The sequence below is a fragment of the Garra rufa genome, chromosome 11, assembly GCF_049309525.1.
Source record: "Garra rufa chromosome 11, GarRuf1.0, whole genome shotgun sequence".
NCBI classification, from domain to species: domain Eukaryota; kingdom Metazoa; phylum Chordata; class Actinopteri; order Cypriniformes; family Cyprinidae; genus Garra; species Garra rufa.
Genome location: NC_133371.1, coordinates 31,354,178 through 31,374,973, shown reverse-complemented (window position 1 = coordinate 31,374,973; position 20,796 = coordinate 31,354,178). Strand labels below are relative to the sequence as shown.

At 44.5% G+C, this 20,796-nt stretch overlaps 1 protein-coding gene across 1 annotated transcript in view; it reads right to left on the bottom strand.

Annotated features, from left to right (window-relative positions):
* The window catches only part of megf11 (multiple EGF-like-domains 11), a 183,270-nt gene that overhangs the window by 25,988 nt on the left and 136,486 nt on the right, over positions 1 to 20,796 (bottom strand). Inside the window, exons 15-16 of the mRNA XM_073850488.1 lie at positions 3,081 to 3,227; positions 145 to 279 (exon numbers count right to left, since the gene is read on the bottom strand). Coding sequence (XP_073706589.1) covers positions 145 to 279; positions 3,081 to 3,227 — 282 coding nt within the window. The remainder of the gene's footprint in view (positions 1 to 144; positions 280 to 3,080; positions 3,228 to 20,796) is intronic.

The following is a 20,796-nucleotide window of genomic DNA, read 5'->3' as shown; positions in this document are numbered from 1 at the left end:
ACAGTGATGTGATCATACTTCTCTCTTACCTCTCTCCAAGCAGAACTAGCCTCCAAGCATATGTGTAGGGTCCGTGGGTGAGAAAGAGAGAAAAATAGAGAGAGGAAGCAGAGAAACAGAGGGAGAGGGATCAGAGTTACTTGCCTTGGTTGCAAAGCGAGCCGAAGAAGCCGGCCAGGCACTCACAGTGACCCGTGACGTGGTGACACGGCCCTGTGCTGTGCACGCACTGTGGGCATGACTGGCTGCAGCGGTGCCCGTAGAAACCAGGAGGGCAAACTGTCACGGGGAAAAGGAGAGGAGAGGAACAGAGATTTGGAAGGAAAGATAAAGTGGGAAAGGAAGAAACGACAAATTAGATATTAGACACAGAAAATGTAAATACAAACACTGAAAATAAATATACATTTAGTGTATATAAATATACTTTAGCACTTCATTTCTAAAACTATTATAGTGAATTTATGATCTATGGCCATTTGAGGTTTGAAAAATTCCTCCAGGTACTAGCGTTTAACCCTAAACCATAGAGCCACTGTCACCTGTACTATAGGCAGAAATAATGAGGGGGTTTTGTCATCCTCATGGTCAGGCTCATTGTTTCACAGAGCATGAGGGCTCAGTCTATCTCTGTCACTCAGCTCTGTCCGACACGGGAGCTTCTGTGGGTCATTTTTCTTCATTAGAGTCTTGATTCACTTTAATTGCTGTAGCTTTGTGTAATGCAGGAGAGTAGTGTGTGCTGACCTTTCCACCATGGGTGGTGGACCTTTGTAATTAAGATAATTGTACAACAACGAACAGTGTGGTGAAGATTAATCGCATTCTCTTTCCCTTCTTGCTATAATCTTGGAACACATACACTCCTTACTGGGTGACTCTCATGACACATGTCTGGATCATTTTTACCCCGAATTTTTGCATTGTAACACCCAAAATTCTCCTCACTGTAATTCAGAAAATCCCATTCTCATTACTGTAATGTGCAAACAAAAGAAAAATATATAATATTATTTATAAACTTAATATTAAAATAAAAATAGGAAAATAATGAAACTCATTGATAATAATGGAATGTTACAAAAACCCTCAAAAGTAAAACAAAAATTTGAATGTAAAATATATTTGCCCATTTTATTTATTGAATTTAATGGATAGAAATTCCATTAAAATAGACATACAGAACGAACGATAGATACAGTGAAGAAAAAAATGGTTTGATCCCCTTCTGATTTTGTACGTTTGCCCACTGACAAAGAAATCATCAGTCTATAATTTTAATGGTAGGTTTATTTGAACAGTGAGAGACAGAATAAAAACAAAAAATCCAGAAAAACACATTTCAAAAAAGTGATAAATTGATTTGCATTTTAATGAGTGAAATAAGTATTTGATCCCCTTATCAATCAGCAAGATTTCTGACTCCCAGCTGTCTTTTAAAGGGAGTGCTCTTAATCTCAGCTTGTTACCTGTATAAAAGACACCTGTCCACAGAAGCAATCAATCAATCAGATTCTAAACTCTCCACCATGGCCAAGACCAAAGAGCTGTCCAAGAATGTCAGGGACAAGATTGTAGATCTACACAAGGCCGGAATGGGCTACAAGACCATTGCCAAGCCGCTTGGTGAGAGGGCGACAGCAGTTGGTGCAATTATTCGCAAATGGAAGAAACATAAAATAACTGTTAGTCTCCCTCTGTCTGGGGCTCCATGCAAGATCTCACCTCGTGGAGTTTAAATGATCATGAGAACGGTGAGGAATCAGCTTAGAACTACACGGTAGGATCTTGTCAATGATCAAGACATCTGGGACCATAGTCACCAGGAAAACAATTGGTAACACACTACGCCATGAAGGACTGAAAACCTGCAGAGCCCTCATGCTCTGTGAAACAAATCTTGAGGGAGAACCATTGAAAATGAGTTGTGGATGGGTATTCCAGCATGACAATGACCCAAAACACACAGCTAAGACAACAAAGGAGTGGCTCAAGAAGAAGCACATTAAGGTCCTGGAGTCGCCTAGCCAGTTTCCAGACCTTGATCCCATTGAAAATCTGTGGAGGGAACTGAAAGTTTGAGCTGCCAAACGTCAGCCTTAATGACTTGGAGAGGATCTGCAAAGAGGAGTTGGACAAAATCCCTCCTTAGATGTGTGCAAACCTGGTGGCCAACTACAAGAAACATCTGACCTCTGGAATAGCCAACAAGGGTTTTGCTAAGTCATGTTTTGCTAGGTCAAATACTTATTTCACTCATTAAAATGCAAATCAATTTATAACTTTTCTGAAATGCATTTTTCTGGATTTTTTGGTAGTTATTCTGTTTCTCACTGTTCAAATAAACCTACCAATAAAATTATAGCAGGGGATCATTTTTTTTCCTCACTGTAAATAGATAGATAGAACAATAGATAGAATGATAGATAGAATGAACGATAGAATGATAGAACAAAAGGTAGGTAGGTAGATAGGTAGATAGATAGAAAATATTAGAATGATAGATAGAACTATAGATAGAAAGAGAATGATATAATGATAGAATAGATAAATAGAAACTTTAACCTGAACCTGAACATGTTTTATTCACCTGCCTCCTGCCACATACACACTTTATTATATATACAGACTATATTTGATCCTTGAAAATGACCGGCAATCAGTCAGCATTTCTGTTGAGGGCACGGTGCGGTAAAGAGAAACAGCAAGCACAAAACAGTGTCTTAAGAAGCAGATCCTTGAGAGGCCGAGTAAACACTTCTCCTCATGGAGAGGCTGATGAGAGCCCCACATGGACACTGCATGTCTACAGCGATCCAGGCCTGAAGTGATTAAGACGTGTGTGATTAAAGATTTGCTCGCACATGTTCATGACTCTCCACTAAGTACTTCCCTCTTCAACCGTCCCCACTCCACTCCCAGAGGGTCACCGTCTGGATGTAACAGTCGTGACCCCCTCTCATCCCCACCAGTTGTTTATCGTCTCGGTTGAAGTGTGTTCAAATCAAACACTTATGTGACAGACTTCGAGAAGGTGACATTGTGTAAAGAGCTTCAATGGAAGTGGACAGGAAGCTTACTTCTCTTGCAGGAAGTCCCGCGGTAGCCAGGAGCGCACACGCAGGTTCCGTCTTCAGGAGAGCAGGAACCTCCGTTCTGACACGAGCAGGTCATGGAACAGTTAGGCCCCCAGAAGCCTTGAGGGCAGATGCTGTCACAGTGGATGCCTGTTAAAAGAATGAGAGAAGTATCACTGCATGTTCTCCACATGCTGGCATATTTACTACTACAGCAGAAAACAGAAGTGGGAATAGATGCAGGAAAGCGAAACAAACAAAAGCCAAATAAATCAGATGCTTGTTTGGAAAAGAGACATATGCGATGGGGGAGGCCTGAACCTTCAGGGCACTGCTTTTATAGTAAGCTTGTATCAGATTTTCTATTGGGACGGCAGCAGAGTACCAAGCAGCCTTTTCTGAAAGCACAAGTCCTGGTTTCAAAAGCGTGGGGTGTGTGTAGGTTCAGGCATCTCTTGGCCGCAGCACTGGGCCGCTCTGTGCTGTGCTCTGTATGTATTTTTGATCAGACTAGGCCTCCCTGCCAGTGCAGAGTGTTCATTAACAGGGCCAAGTCCCTTGAGTGGTTGAGCCTCCTCTCCCATTCTCTTTTAGCTGGTTTGTGTGTAGAGTTCCACTAGGGACAAGCTCAAGTGCGCACACTCACACACACAAATATATAAAGATGAGATCTACTATACTGTTTCAAAGTGTGTAATGTAATGACATTAGCTGGTCATGCTGGGGTTACAAAAAACAGGAAAACAAGGCACAAGGACACGCATTACTACAAACAAGCTTACCACAGAACCATCATGGCAGACAAAGAGCTAAATACATACTATAAAACAGATAATAATAATAACAACAGAAAAAAAGCATATAAAATATAAAAATATAACAAAATAGGGCCTAACGTTTGTATGCTTCTGAGAACAAATAGTACCAACACTTTAGTTACTATGTTGCAATTATGGATGCATGTGGACAAGACGGCTAGACGTCTGTCTGAATATAAAAATAAGCATAACAATCCATGACTTGAGTAAAGAGTTGAAGTAATCAAAAAACAAATTTGTTTTGCAAGTAACAGAGGTGAGGTTTGTTGAATTTCACTTGTGAAGAAACAATTACATTAGAGAACAATGTAATGAATCATCTTTGCTATGCACCTATGCTATATAAACTGTTGTTTTCTTTTGTCATAAGGGATTCTCTGTGAATGGTATAAAGCCCTCCCTGCCGTTATTAAAGCATATTCAAAAAAGGCACTGTCTGGAGTCTGTCTGGTTACTGCTGCGCAGCAGGTGTAGTGGAACACTAGAGACTTCGTCCGACTCTGACTTTCTTATGCATTGGGTAGCTGTAATTCTTAACTGAATTATCTTAGGCCTCATTCCGCAGTGCGGTTAGAGCTATCGTGATTTCCTGTCAGAAAAGTCATTTGAGGATCATTTTTGGTGTCGGGAGACACCTGGTTTAAATTGGGTATGTGGGAATTTCTATCAAGATAGATAGATAGATAGATGATAGATAGATAGATAGATAGATAGATAGATAGATAGATAGATAGATAGATTATTCTGGTTAGTAATTTTAGTAAATGCAACTCTAAATATATAAATGAATGTACTTGTTTATAGTTTAAATATGCAATTTGTTAATAAAGATAATGTCAATGTGAAAATTTGTGTCAACGTTTTCAGACATGAGAGCTCCAGGGCATCAGTGACCGTTCAGTGCTCATGAATCTGCCTGGGAGTGCCTTACCTTGGCTATTATTTTTAGTTTCAACAAAGGTTTGACACAGCGAACAAATGCACTGAGCAGCAAAAACACCCTTAGCAGATGAAAGGATACTAACGTTACGACAAAGATAACGCTTTCCTCAGCAGATATTCAAACTAATGTTTATTATGAATAAGAGACCGATCTAAAGAATGAATGCTGGATCAGATGCAGGTAATCACACTTGATCAGTCCATCTCTCTCTCATAACACTCTACATAATACAGTGAGCTTTTAATACAGCAATACAATAAGCTTTTAATGAAGCAACTAGTTCAAAAGTGACATTTTGGAATTAGTAACTGTTAAACTGTGAACTTTAGATTTGAATTTGTGGCGGAAGGAAGTAGTTCTGCACAAAAGAGGGCTTTTAAAGACTCTCTGTTGTTATTTTGTTTATGTATTTACACACTCGTGCCGTCAAACTGTTGTATAAATGCAATATCACACTTGTAGATGTTAGTTATGGCTGTATGTTGGCACGCTGTGATTACCTACGGCCAAATCACAGCAGTGCCGATATATAGCCATATCTCACGTGTGATATTGCTTGTTTATACAACAGTTCGTTCTGGTTCTCAAATCTGATTGGTTGAGAACCGTGAGATATTCTGCTGGTATCGTTACAGGAACACCCTTTCACAATTTTGTATCACTCCGCGTGTTCTACCCGGGACCGTTTTTTTTCTCCGAGTGTCATGACGGATGTCTAAATCCCGTTTCATTTTATAAATATTACTCTCTTTGTGTCATGGAATGTAGTTTTAAGAGGTTTTCAGGCGAGAATGTACTTGTTTATAGTTCAAATATGCAGTTTGTTAATAAAGATAACGTCTATTTGAAAATTTGCTTTGTCGTTTTCGGACGTGGGAGACCCATATCGTCAGGGGGCGTTCTGCACTCATTAATCCGCTCGAGAGCGCTCTCACCACGGCCAGATCTTCTGGAATTTACCGCTGGCTCTGATGTCTCTGTAGTGGTTACACATGACATGTAATTCGTAATCTAACGGGCAGTCTATGGTCTAATTAATCCATTATTTGTTCCAGAGAAGAAGATAGTTCATGTAGCATGTTTATGTAAACACAATGCTGAATGCTGCCTTTACTCTTGACTGAATTGCCTAGCAACTTTTTGATGCCTGTTTTTGTTGGTGTTGTTTATTAAATATTATTACTCAATAAATAAAAATGTAAATAAACTATATTTTAAATAATGTATTTAATAATAGTACTTAGTATTGAGTAACGTGCGTGTATTCGTGAAGGTGATTTTATTGTTCGGCCTTTAGATGACGACAAGAGACCGTGTTATGAGTGAGCAGTTAATAGTGACTTTGGGACTTTTAAACTGAAGTTAAGTCGAAGTTATTTTTAACTTCAACAACAGCTTGCTACAGCGAATAAATGCACTGAGCATCAAAATCACCCTTAATAGATGAACTTAAGGCTTTCTTCAGTAAACATTCAAACTAATGTCATATCATTGTGAATATGAATAATGAATGCTCTATCAGATGCAGGTACATTAATGACTCGCTCAGTCTATCTCTGTGTGATAATACTCATACATGATACAGTGATGTTTTAATACAGTAACACAAAAGGCTTTCAATTAAGCAACTTAACATTCCTTCGTTACTAGTTCTAAAGTGATGTTTTGGCATTAGTAACGAAGCTTATGCTCAGCTGATCAACCGTCAAACTTTGATTTGAATCTGTGGCGGAAGGAATAGTTTGCACAAAAGAGGGCTTTTAAAAACACTCCGTTGTTATTTTGTTTATGTATTTATACACTCGTACCTTTGAACTGTTGTATAAACGCAATATCACACTCGTAGACTTGAGATATGGCTGTATATCGGCACTCTGTGATTACCTACGAGATATCACAAATCGTGAATCACAATCGTGCCGATATACAGCCATATCTCAAGTATACTCGTGTGATATTGCTCATTTACAGAACAGTTCTTTATGTTCCTCGAATCTGACTGGCTGATCGGAGTGCGATATTAGAGTGATATCAATGGCGAATGTCCAAATCCAGTATCATGTTATAAATATTAATGTTTTTCACAGAATGTAGGTTTTCAGGTGAGAATGTACATGTTTACACTTCAAATATACTATTTAATAAAAATAAGTTCTATTTAAAAATTTGCGTCATCTTTTTAGGACATGAGCGCTCCGGATCGCCATGAGCCGTTCTACACTCATGAACCTGCATGAGAGCACCTCACCTCGGCCAGATCTTCTGGAATTTATCGCTGACTCTGATGTCTCTGTAGTGGTTACACATGAAATATAATTCATTATGAGTAAATCTAATGGTAGTCTTTGGACTCGATTCAATGCTGTATATCAGAGCGCTGCCTTTGTACTTTTGACTGCAACTTTTATGATGGCTGTTGTTGTTGTTTATTAAATATTGTTATTCAATTAATAATATTTTATATAAATAATAGTGTTTAGCACTGAGAAACAGTGCATGTGTTTATGATTGATATTTTAGTTACATTGTTCTGCCATTAGATGGCGTCAAGAGACGTTTTGAGTCAGTAGTAAAGACTTTTGTATTGAAAAGTTGACTCTATAAACAAGTTATTTTTAATTTCAGCAAAATCACCCTTAACAGATGAAAGGATATTAAGGTTAAAGAAAACGCTTTCCTCTGAAAAATGCTGGATCAGTTAAATAATTAATACAGTTAATTAATACAGTTAAAACAACATCTTTTCTTGTAAAAATGAGATGCAATGTGGTTAAAACAACATTTGTCTTGTTAAAACGACACAATTATCTCGTTAAAATGACAATTGTCTCGTTTAAGCATCTTTTTTCACTAAAACGTCATCTTTTCTCATAATAACGAGATATTTCGTTAAAGCGTAATTTTTCTTGTTAAAATGCCATTTTTTCTCATAATATATTATGTCATATAAACGTTATTAAAATATGTTGTTTTATTAAGACAATTATGTAGTCTTCACGACAACATCTTGTTATTACGAGAAAAGATGTTGTTTAAATATATAATTGGATAGAAAAAATATTATGCGTGTGGCAGCAGTGCATCACCGTACATAATACGAATCTATTAATCTATTTAATGAATGCCTGTTGTTTATTATTATTATTACTAATACATTTATAATAATGTTCAGGAGACTGTAGTGTCAGTAATCTCCAGTTTTTAATCTTTTTACTGAATTCTTTAACAATGCCACAATTCATTCCTGTTTATGTAAGAAATACAACCTCATCAGTTTAGAATTGTTTATTCAGATTCTGATCTATATACAGTCATGGACAAAATTATAGGCACCCTTGGTAAATATGGGCAAAGAAGGCTGTAAAAATAAATCTGCGTTGTTTCTCCTGTTGATCTTTCAGTCAAAAAATCTGCACATTTCATTAAAAATAAACAATTTTAAGTGGGAGGAATATAATATTATGAAATAAATGTTCCCTTCCGGGAACTCGAGCCGCGTCAGGAACGCTATGGGGAACGCCATTGGCGGGCCGCACTCTGAATCATGTCTTGCAACTAATGAACGACGGGGGTGACGTCACAGGCGCGGTGACGTCACCGACCAGGAAGTATAAAGCACGTGCGTTTGAAGCCCGCGGCAGCTTTTGTCATTCAGCGAGAGCGCTCTGTGTCTGTGTCTGTCAGAAGTCATTGCTGTTTTCGTGCCCAGTTTGGTACACTTTTATTTGAGCAAATGACTTCTAAGCAACTTAGAAAAGCGGTGGCGGTTCAGCGCCCGCATAGACAGTGTGTTCCTCCCTGCCAACGCTTTATTGTTGGTGGGGATACACACAGTCTATGCGTGGTCTGCTTGGGAGCGGAGCACGCTCAGTCAGCCCTCGAAAAGGCTGGCTGTACGCACTGTGACCGATTGCCGGTGCGCGTGCTTCGCTCCCGGAAAGCCCTCTTCGAGGAGGGGGCTTTCACCAGCGTTCCCCGCGGGAGTGGCCCCGCTTCCGCCGAGGCGGAGCGGCAGCTGCACTCGTGGGGTTCGCAGCTCGATTTGCTGGAGGGTATGGAGACGGGTGAACCCCTATCTCCGCCCTCACTCAGCCAGTCGAGCGATCTTCTCTTGGACGCGGAAGCCCGCACTGCGGTTTCTTCCCCTCCAGAGTTGATCCCGGAGCTCTTGTTGTCTTCCTCCGAGGAGGTCGACCTTGAAGCCCCGGATGTCAGTGAGCCACAACCGCCGCCCCGTTCGCCTCACTACGAGGAGCTCTTAGAGGTGCTGACTAACGCTGTGGCCAAGCTCAACATCGCTTGGCCCGCGGAGGAAAGTCTCAGAAACCCTTATGAGCCGCAGCGAAGCGCTTTAGATGAGCGCTTCCTGCGGACACAGTCAGCACCTCCTAAGCGAAGCCTTCCCTTCTTCCCCGATCTACACAAAGAGCTTTCTAGATCGTGGGAGAAGCCGTACTCTTTCCGCCTGTTTAATCCCGCTGAGAACTATGGAAACATCGCGGGCGCGGAGGAGTGCGGATATAGGATGATGCCACGGGTTGAGCAGACGCTTGCGGGCTATCTGTCCCCCGGCTCGGCATCATCCTTGAAGGCTCCGCCCTTGCCCACTAAGCCACTAAAGGTTACATCAGGCTTAATGGGCAAGGCGTACACGGCAGCAGGTCAGGCTGGCGCTTGCCTTCACACCATGGCAGTGCTACAAGCCTATCAAGCCGACCTGCTGAAGGAGTTAAGCGAGGGTGAGGAAGTGAATGTGTCGGAGATGCAGCGTACTGCAGATTTTGCTCTCCGCGCCACCAAAGAGACCGCCCGTGCTGTGGGTCGGTCTATGGCAGCCTTGGTGGCAGCGGAGAGGCATCTCTGGCTGACCCTGTCCGAAGTCAAAGAGAAGGACAGGGTCACACTCCTGGACGCTCCCCTGCAGCCGTCCGGCCTCTTTGGTGCCTCGGTCGATACAGTTGTCGCCAGGCACCAGGAGGCCCGTAGACAGGCCGCAGCGTTCAGGACCTTCCTCCCCCGCCGTGTTTACTCCTCTGGGGCTGCTGGACGGGAGCAGCCCCAGCCGTGTACGAGCTCCTCGTACCGTGAGGCACAGAAGCAGAGCGTCGCCACCCGTACTCCTCCGGCTCAGCCTAGAGGGCGGGGACGGCGACGCTCTAAGCCGAGGGCTCCTGACAGAAGGCCCGACCTGAGGGTCGTCCTTCAGTCAAGGAAGTCCTCGGCTAAACGGCCCTGACGGTTGTGGCTCAGGGCCGTTGAGGGCAGCCCCTTGCGAGCGGGTTTGCACCGTACCCCCAGGTGCGGGTTCCAAACCCCCTCAAGGCCCTCAGGAAAGCGGGGAGCTAGTTCAGGAGTTTCCTGCCAGCTTGCTGTTACAGGGCTCCGAGTTAGTTCCTCGAGAAAATCCAGACACCAGTCTCGAGAGGCTGGTACCCTTAGTAAACTTTCTGGCAGCGTGGAAACTACTGCCAAATGTTTCAAAGTGGGTTCTGCGTACTGTAGAGAAAGGTTATGCTATTCAGTTCGGCACCAAGCCGCCACCTTTCAGCGGGGTGTTTCCAACATTAGTAAGCCCCGAGCAGGGTCTGGTAATGGAACAAGAAGTAGATACTCTTCTGAGGAAGGAGGCCATCGAGGTGGTCCCTCCTCAAGACAGGGAATCCGGGTTCTACAGCCGTTACTTCATTGTTCCGAAGAAGGATGGGGGGCTTCGGCCCATCTTAGATCTCCGGCTGCTAAATCGCTCAGTCAGAAAACTGAAGTTCAAAATGCTCACTGTCAGGCAGGTCGTGTATCAAATCAGGTCCGAGGACTGGTTTGTCACGATAGATCTAAAAGACGCTTATTTCCACGTCTCCATCCTTCTTCAGCACAGGAAGTTTCTGAGGTTCGCTTTCAGGGGCGAAGCGTACCAATACAGGGTTCTTCCGTTCGGCCTAGCTCTCTCACCCAGAACTTTTACGAAGTGTGTGGATGCTGCGCTGGCTCCACTGCGACTCCAGGGCATCCGCATACTCAATTACATAGACGACTGGCTCATCCTAGCCAGCTCAGAGCAGTTAGCGGTTCAGCATCGAGGTGTTGTTCTCGCTCACATGCAGAGTTTGGGGTTGAGACTCAACGCCAAGAAGAGCGTCCTCTCTCCACTGCAGAGGACTACTTATCTAGGCGTGGTATGGGATTCATCCACGATGCGGGCACAATTGTCACCCGCTCGGATCGAGTCCATACTTACTGCAGTAAATGCGGTCAAGCTAGGCCAGTCACTCACTGTCAAACAGTTCCAAGTGCTGTTAGGTCTTATGGCAGCCGCTTCCAACGTGATACCTTTTGGACTGCTGCATATGAGACCACTACAGTGGTGGCTCAAAACCAGGGGGTTCTCCCCGAGGGGAAACCCACTCCGCAAGATCAGTGTCACGCGGCGCTGCCTACGTGCCCTGGTCATGTGGAAGAAACCCTGGTTTCTCTCTCAGGGACCGGTCCTGGGGACGCCATGTCACCGCGTCACGCTAGCGACAGATGCGTCCCTCACCGGATGGGGAGCGGTCATGAGTGGCCGCTCAGCCCAAGGCCTGTGGAGCCCTCACCACCTCTCATGGCACATAAATCGCCTCGAGTTGTTGGCAGTGTTCCAGGCCCTGAGGAGTTTCCTACCAGACCTAAGAAACCGTCATGTCCTTGTTCGTACAGACAGCACAGCGGTAGTTTATTATATAAACCATCAAGGAGGAATCCGCTCACGCCCCTTATTCAAGCTGGCGTATCGGATCCTCCTGTGGTCTCAAGGGAAACTCCTCTCCCTGAGAGCAGTCCACATTCCTGGACATCTGAATGTAGGAGCAGACGTCCTGTCAAGGCAGGGGCTGAGGCCCGGGGAATGGATGCTTCACCCAGAGGTGGTGAAGCAGATCTGGAGAATATTTGGCCAGGCACAGGTGGACCTGTTTGCGACTCGAGAGACATCGCACTGTCCCCTCTGGTACTCTCTAGTTCCTCCAGCTCCACTGGGGCTGGATGCCATGGCACAGACGTGGCCGAGGCTGCGTCTGTACGCCTTTCCCCCGATCGCTCTGCTCCCGGGAGTTCTGGAACGGGTCCGTCGGTTTCAAGTGCGACTGCTACTAGTAGCCCCGTACTGGCCGGCACGAGTATGGTTCTCGGACCTGGTATCTCTCCTCGACGGCTCTCCATGGGAGATTCCCGTCAGGAGGGACCTCCTGTCTCAGGCTGGGGGCGCAGTCTGCCACCCCCAGCCAGGGAAGTTGAGGTTATGGGTGTGGCCCCTGAGGGGGCGCAACTCATAGGAGCGGGTCTCCCTACTGAGGTGGTTGAGACCCTTCTCCAATCCAGAGCTCCCTCTACGAGGAAACTGTATGGCCTCAAGTGGAACTTGTTCGCGAGATGGTGCCACGAGCGCCACTTAGACCCAGTCAACTGCCCGGTCGGTACAGTTCTGGAGTTCCTACAGTCTCGCCTTTCCGCAGGGCTAGCTCACTCCACCTTGAAGGTCTACGTGGCGGCCATAAGTGCCTACCACGCCCCTCTAGGTGGTCTCTCAGTGGGCAGAGAGCCCTTGGTCATACGGTTCCTCCGCGGTGCGCTCAGGCTGAGGCCTCGAGTGACACCCAGGGTTCCCGCGTGGGACCTAGCTGTGGTGCTAGAGGCTCTTAGTGAGCCCCCTTTTGAGCCGATAGAGGAGTCTACGGATCGCATACTTACAATAAAGACAGCGCTTCTATTATATTAGCACTTACCTCCCTCAAGAGAGTAGGCGACCTGCAGGCCTTGTCAGTGGCCCCGTCCCACTTAGAGTTTGCCCCAGGGATGGCCAAAGCCTTTTTATATCCCAGGGTCGGGTACGTCCCGAAGGTCCCCTCCCTAGCACCGCAGCCTATAACGCTACAGGCGTTCTATCCTCCTCCATACGTGGAGCCAGGTCACAGGAAGTTGAATTGCATGTGCCCAGTCAGAGCCTTAGACGCTTACGTCCACAGAGCTGCCACGTGGCGTAAAACAGAGCAACTGTTCGTCTGTTACGGCCCCCCTAAGAGGGGGAGCCCGGCTTCAAAGCCCACTATTAGTAGATGGATCATCGATGCCATAACTACTGCTTACGAGTCCTCTGATCTCCCCTCTCCGTTGGGACTCAAGGCTCACTCTACTCGGGGCATGAGTGCCTCGAGAGCTCTGACTGCAGGTGTCCCCATAGAAGACATCTGCAAAGCTGCGGGTTGGTCCTCGCCCCTAACTTTCGTTAGGTTTTATGAGCTTGACCTCAGAGCCGCTCCAGGCTCTGCTGTGCTCTCGGCTTAGTGCGCTAGGCCTGGAGAGTCAGCCACCTCCCTAGCCAGGAGAAGACTTCTCAAGGCGCATCTTTCTGCGGAAAGAAGAGAAGTGAGTTTCGCCAAACTTATGAGATCTGCAAAACTAAGAAATACTTAGCCTGTTGTCCGTGGGAAACTAGACAAAGGCTCCTACTCTCGCGTTCTGACACTACTATCAGACCGAGCTTTCAGTCCCTCTTGTCATGGCTGAAACCCCAGACAAAGGACTAAGACCCCTCGTGTGCCCGAGGGCCGAGGGGTGCCTCCTGCACTGACTGGCGAACCAGGCGGAGGTCTCTATTCTCGTGTGCCTGCGGGCCGAGAACTCTACAGCCCTCTTGTCCGCGGAATGCTAGACAATGGCTCACTTGTCCTCGTGTTCTGACGCAGTATGCTATCAGACCGAGTGTAATGCGGTCCCTCTGGTTCCGGAAACTACCCTGACCAAGGACTAAGACTCCTCGTCTGCCTTAGAACAAGGCCGAGGAGTGCCTCATGCACTGGCTGGCTACCAGGCTGAGGCCCCTACTGTCTTCCCCGTGAGCCCGAGGGCCGGGGATTGCAGTGCCCTCTTGTCCGCGGAATGCCGACAATGGCCCATCTCTCGCGTCCTGGCGTAGCGCAGGCCGAGCCTTGGATTCCTCTTGTTCTGGCTGCACCCCCAGACAAAGGATCACCCACTCCTCGTGCGCCCGAGGGCCGAGGAGCCTGGAGGTCAAGCTCACAGTCCTCGTGGGTCTACGGACCGGGGACTATATACACCATCTGTCCACCGAGTGCTAGACAGTGGTCATTCGGTCCCTCTTGTTCTGGCTAACTCCCAGACAAAGGACTAAGACTCTGCGTGTGCCTGAGGGCCGCGGAGTACCTCTCGCTCTGGTTGGCGACCAGACAGAGGAAGACTACCATTCCTCGTGTGCCCAAGGGCCGAGGACTACAGGGCCTCTTGTCCGCGTAATGCTAGACAAGTGCTCTTTACCTTTCCACCTGCTGGCACAGACACTGCGCAGGGTTCGGAAATTATGGGGGCGTAGGTAGTCTCGTTCCCCATAGCGTTCCTGACGCGGCTCGAGTTCCCGGAAGGGAACGTCTCGGGTTACTACTGTAACCTTAGTTCCCTGAGGGAACGAGACGCCGCGTCTCGGACCATAATTCCCGCCCCTGCGGCGCTCGCTTCATGCTAGAGCTGCCGCGGGCTTCAAACGCACGTGCTTTATACTTCCTGGTCGGTGACGTCACCGCGCCTGTGACGTCACCCCCGTCGTTCATTAGTTGCAAGACATGATTCAGAGTGCGGCCCGCCAATGGCGTTCCCCATAGCGTTCCTGACGCGGCGTCTCGTTCCCTCAGGGAACTAAGGTTACAGTAGTAACCCGAGACGTTTTTCTCTAATACACCCTGGCCATAATTATTGGCACCCTTGTATTCAAAATTTTCTGCAACTTCCATTTGCATGAAAAACAGCTCTGATTTTTCCCCCCGTCATGCCTGATGAGGTTTGAGAATATATGGCAAGTGATTTTAGACTATTCCTCCATACAGAATTTCTCCAGATCCTTCAAATGTTGGTGCTCACTCTTCTTCAGTTTATCCCACTCATTTTCCATAGGATTCAGGTCAGGGAATTGGGATGGTTATGGCAGAATCTTGATTTTGTGTTCAGTGACCAATTTTTGTGTTCATTTTGATGTTTGTTTTGAATCAGTGTGGTGATGAAAGATCTTACCATGACCCATTATAGTATTTCTAACTGAGCAAGTCAGTTTTAAAATTTTTATCTGTTGGTATTTGACATAAAACATGATGGCATGTATCTGAACAAGATGTCTAGGACCTTTGGTGTAAAATTAGGTCCACAAAAAAGAACATCTGGTGATATATTTAAAAGTGGACATGGGGAGCTTTTTTTATCCCTGTGTGCACCAAACCTTTAATGTGTTCTAGCTCCAAAAAAAAAAAAAAATTCTCATTTCATATGGCAATAGAAGCCAGTCCTGGCTGAAGTTCCAGTATGGTAAATTGATATGGTGGAATTTGTTTTTGCATTAGAGCAGATTATTTGTTTCTTGAACAGTGTCTGAAATGACTTGTTGTGATGGAGGTGCAGTTTTCCTTTATTTTTTGTATTTTTTTCTGACACTAAAATTCAACTGATTTCTGCAATTTTCCATCTGTGATCTTTGAAGAGTATTTGGCCATTTAAATTGTTCTCTTTGCTGCACATTAAGACAATATTGACACACATCATGTTTCAAGCAGATTTTTAACATCTCCAGTCCATTAAAACTTCTTAATTATTTCCCTGCTGTTGGAAATGAGAATATTTAATGTTTTAAGTATTTTCTTAAAGCCACTTTGTATTGTGTAAAGATCAACAATCTTTTGCTGTACATCAGAAGTATATTCTTTGGTTTCCAGCCACCTTGGTGTGCTAAGAAATTGGAAATTTCAATGGAAATATATTTAGGAGATAATTTACTCATAAGAATTTCTAAGGGTGCCAATAATCGTGGCCAGAGTGTATTAGAGAAGAATATTTTTTCATAAAGTTATATTCCACCTCACTTTAAATTGTTTAACTTTAATGAAATGTTGGAATTTTGCAGAATTTTTCACTAAAAGAGCTAAAGGAGAAACAATGCAGATTTATTTTTACAGCCTTCTTTGCCCATATTTACCAAGGGTGCCAATAATTTTGTCCATGACTGTATATGTGTAATATTAATATATTAATAATCAAAATAAACAATTCCAAATTGATGAGATTTTGAGCACAAGCTCAAAATGTTTTTACAATTAGACCACTATATATATATAGTATACATATATATACACTTGTGTGGCTGCTGCCATCAGTTTAAAAAAGCCATTAGTCATTCGGAGCCATAAACTACAGCGAATTGTCCACGGTTATGCCTAAGTACACCATTTACCTTAGGTAAAATCAGTGTAATGCTCATCCTCGAGTGGCTTAATGCTTTAATAACACAACTTAAATAAATTAGCATCTATATATTTCACACTCCATAAGCAAGATGGCATAGAAGGGAGACATGATGTGCGCACACATACATCCATATTCTCACACACATCCTTTCAAGCTGTAGCTCAGAAACCTCATTTACAATTTCCTTTGACAGAGACTTTTCTGAGCAAGTGGCATGGCCCATTAAAACGGCATTAGTCCCAGGGCTTTGAATTAGTCCGGGTCTAAACTTCAGGGACAGGCATCATACCTGCTTCACCTCTGTGGCAGAAAAGAGAGGTAGTCGAAGGTAACAGGGATGTGCGCTTAAGACAAGCCCAGCCACCGCACATCAAAGGAGGGGCAAGCCTGTTTGAGCTTCTGCTGGGCTGGGCAGAAAAAAAAGTCCTGCACTTCCTTTATTGTCAGCAATGAATGAGAATAGAAGAGTGCCCTGAAAGCCTAATGGTGACAAACAGAGGGGCTTTTGAGCAGAGCGAGGGAGAAGAAAGAGGAGAAGTGACTGTCTGCATATGAGACTTTTCTAAGAAGAGAACTGCCAGGGGGGACCAGAAGCCAATTAATGAGTGAAAAGCAAGTACCATCATATACCATCACTTTCCATCGTACTTTACATGTTAAGTGGACACAGGCACACATGCCTGCACACATAATGCAAAGGTTTCTGCAGGACCCTCCCACAGTCCTTTGGTCTAGAGCCCCTGGAGCACCTAATATCGCACGTCCACATTTCTTTGCTTTCTCACTCTATCTCTCTCCCGGTTATTTTGTCTCTTTCTCTTCCTCCCTCCATTAGACGCACGCACAGTTTTATTGAAAGTGACCATTTAATTCCCATCTCACACATCCCTCTCTCTCTCTCTTTTGATAAAACACTCTCAGCTTGTCTGTCCTTGGGCTATGTTGTACTCCTTCGTTATTTAGTAATACTTTTCATTTTTATCACAAAAATCTTCCAACTACTGCTCTTCAAAGACACTACGTTTTCTTTCTTACCTTATTGAGTTCATATTAAAGGACTCATTTTATTTGTTATGTTTGTATTTTTTTTTTTTTCACAACTATCTCTAGCCCATAAAATTAAATAGGATTTATTTTATTTTATTTTAATACTACTAAGCCTTCTATGTATAAGCTTTTGTAATTATTAAATATTTTAAAGCAATATTTTGGCCAATTTCCATGACCTTTCCAGTTACTGGATAAGGTTTATATTCACTTATAATTCATTCGATTTGTGATTCTAGTTGTTTGACAAGTTAATAAAAAGAGCCGAATCAATAAAACAAATTAAATATTATTATGGCTTGCAGGTTTTTCGCTACACAAAAAGCAATATCTAGCTAATGAAATATTTCAGAGCAGAGAAAAGCTTAAAAAATCTATTTGAGATCAGTAAGAGTTTTTAAAATGTTTTTAAAAAAGTCTTTTCTGCTCATCAAGACTGTTTATTTGATTAGAAATACAGAAAAAATGTAATATTGTGAAATATTATGGCAATTTAAAATAGTGGTTTTATATTTTAATATATTTTAAAATAGAATTTATTCCTGTGATGCAAAGCTGAATGAGTGTCACATAATTCTTCGGAAATCAATCTAAAATGTTGATTTATTATAAACGTTGGAAACAGTCGGGCTGCTTATTTTTATTATTGTCTTTTATAACAATATACACTACCGTTCAAAGTTGGGGGTCAGTATTTTTTCTTTTTTTTCTTTGTTTGAAAGATTTTAATACTTTTATTAACAAGGATGTGTTAGAAAGTGATAGTAAAGCTGTCACAGTTCTGTCTGTTTATGTCTTTGGTTTCGCCCATTGTCTCCCCCTGTTGATCTGTGTCATTTTGGTTTAGCCCCATCATCTGTGTAATCACCGTCACCTGTGTTTGATAATTAGTCTGTCTTTATAAGTCTGTTTGTTTCTTGAGTTCTCTGTCGGTCTTTGCTAATGTTACTTGTGTTTCGTGTGTGGTATTCTCTGTTTTCCTGCCTGATCCTGCTTGTTACTCTGAAGAGTTTATTAAAATAGTGTTAATTGTTTATCTTGTCTCTCGTCTCGTTGAACCAGCACGTTCCGTTACAGAAAGACCGACCAATACAGTTTACCCGGCACGTTTTCCCTGCGTTTATTTTTTCAGTTTTTTACTCAGTGTTTGTTTTTTTCTGTTATTATGGACCCTACTGTTCTCCTGATCCTCCTGAGGCAGGGGGAACGCTCTCTTGAGGACCACACACGTGAGTTTCTCTTCCTGGCTAACCAGTCACACTTCCCGGATAGCAGCCTATGCATCCACTACCGCTTAGGACTGAATTCCACCACCAAGGCGCTGCTATCCGGGGAGGGTCCTCAAGAGAGCCTGCCGGATTTCATCGAGTGGGTGCTGGCGTCCTGCCGATCATCCTGGACTGTTGACATCGTCAAGGAGGACGTCAGCCCCACTCCAGACCCAGAACCCAGCCAACCATCACCCCGACATGCGGAGTTGCAGCCCGAGCCCACCGCAGATGGAGAGACAGAGCCGAGAGCGATAGAGCCAGAGCCTGACCCATCTGACCAGGTGCGAGAGCCGACTACAACATCTGTGATGGTGGATTGCCACGTGGAGCAAGAGAGGGCGATAGAGAGCCCTGCCCACTGCACCACCGCTGAGGGTGAGCTTGGACTAAATTCTGGGGATTTAATAGACTTTTTCTCGGATCTCATCGAAGATAACTCTTGTGACTTAATTGACTTTGATATGGAAATATCCGTCTGTCCTGTCTGCCCGGAATTCCCTCCCACCCACCCTCTGTCATCTGATGCCATGTTTGTCTGGCCGCCGCTGTCCCCTGACAGCCCCTCAGCTCACCCTCAGCCCACCACCTGTGCAGTGGGCTCGCCGCGGGACTGCCAGCTTCCATCGGCGTCTCGGCTGGAGGATCCCTCTGCTCCGCCTCCAGCCTTCAAGTCCAGGACTCCGCCTCGGCCCTTCGACCCCGCGGTTCCACCACGGCTCTCGACGCCCTCCTCTACACCGTCACCCGTCGATCCACCAGCTCCACCGGGCTCCATCGTCTTTTCGGCTCCGTCCTGGTCAGTCGTCACCCCATCGTCACCTCAGGACTCTGCTCCTCCGGCTGTGCCTCGTCGCGCCGTCCCACCGGCTCCTTGGGACTCCTCCTTCCTGCGGGCACAGCCTCCATCCTCTGTCGCTCTGGCTCCGCCGCGGATCTCCGGGACTCCGCCTCCGCCTCGGGCGCCAGAGCCTGTTCCACCTTGGCCCTCCGGATCCTCGGCGTCACCCCGGATCATCGGCTCTCCGTCTCCGCCTCGGGCTCCTTCTCCATCTGCTCCGCCTCTGTCGGTCGGCCCCATGGAGTCGGCACGCCTTCGTCCACCATGGTTCCTCCCTCCGTCGGCTCCACAGTGGGCCGTCATCATGGCTGCGGTCTGGGTCTGTTCCTCCTGCCTTAAGCCCCACCCATGTCCTCCCTGGCTCCTCCCTCCGTCGTCGCCCCTCTGGACTGTATTGTCTGTCACTTGGACTTTTGTTTTGGTCCCCCTCCTGGGGTGGCGTCCTCCGCCGAAGCCGCCATGGACATTTTCTGTTTTTTTTCGCCCCTCTTTTCTGTTTTGTTTTTCTTTTTCTACGGCGCGAGGACGCGCCTATTCCGAGGGGGGCGTAATGTCACAGTTCTGTCTGTTTATGTCTTTGGTTTCGCCCATTGTCTCCCCCTGTTGATCTGTGTCATTTTGGTTTAGCCCCATCATCTGTGTAATCACCGTCACCTGTGTTTGATAATTAGTCTGTCTTTATAAGTCTGTTTGTTTCTTGAGTTCTCTGTCGGTCTTTGCTAATGTTACTTGTGTTTCGTGTGTGGTATTCTCTGTTTTCCTGCCTGATCCTGCTTGTTACTCTGAAGAGTTTATTAAAATAGTGTTAATTGTTTATCTTGTCTCTCGTCTCGTTGAACCAGCACGTTCCGTTACAAAAGCCTTATATTGTTGGAAAATATTTCTATTTTGAATAAATGCTGTTCTTTTTAATTTATTCATCAAAGAATCCTGAAAAACTATCACAGGTTCCACAAAAATATTAAGCAGCACAACTGTTTCCAACATTGATAATAAATCAGAATATTAAAATGATTTCTGAAGGATCATGTGACACTGAAGACTGGAGTAACGATGCTGAAATTCGGCTTTGCATCACAGAAATAAATTATATTTTAAAGTATATTAAATTAGAAAACCACTATTTTAAATTGCAATATTTCACAATATTTTCTGTATTTTTAATCAAATAAATAACCTTGATAAGCAGTAAAAACATTTAATTTTTTTACTGATCCCAAACTTTTGAACAGCAATGTATATATGTAGTTTTAATGTTGTGGATTTTTTAATAATACAAATAGTAAATAGATATTTTTAAGTTTTTCTCTCAAGATATTTGTAAGTTTTTATTGATCAAATAAATGGAACTTTGATGTGCATAAGAGACTTCATTAAAAAACATAAAAAACCTTACTGATCCCAAACTTCTGAACAGCAGTGTATATTTATGTGTAGTTGCAGGGCTTTTTAACTCTTATTTCAAAATGATGTGACTTATTTAAATGAACAACCTCAAAAACATGATTTTACATAAATATTCTTTTGC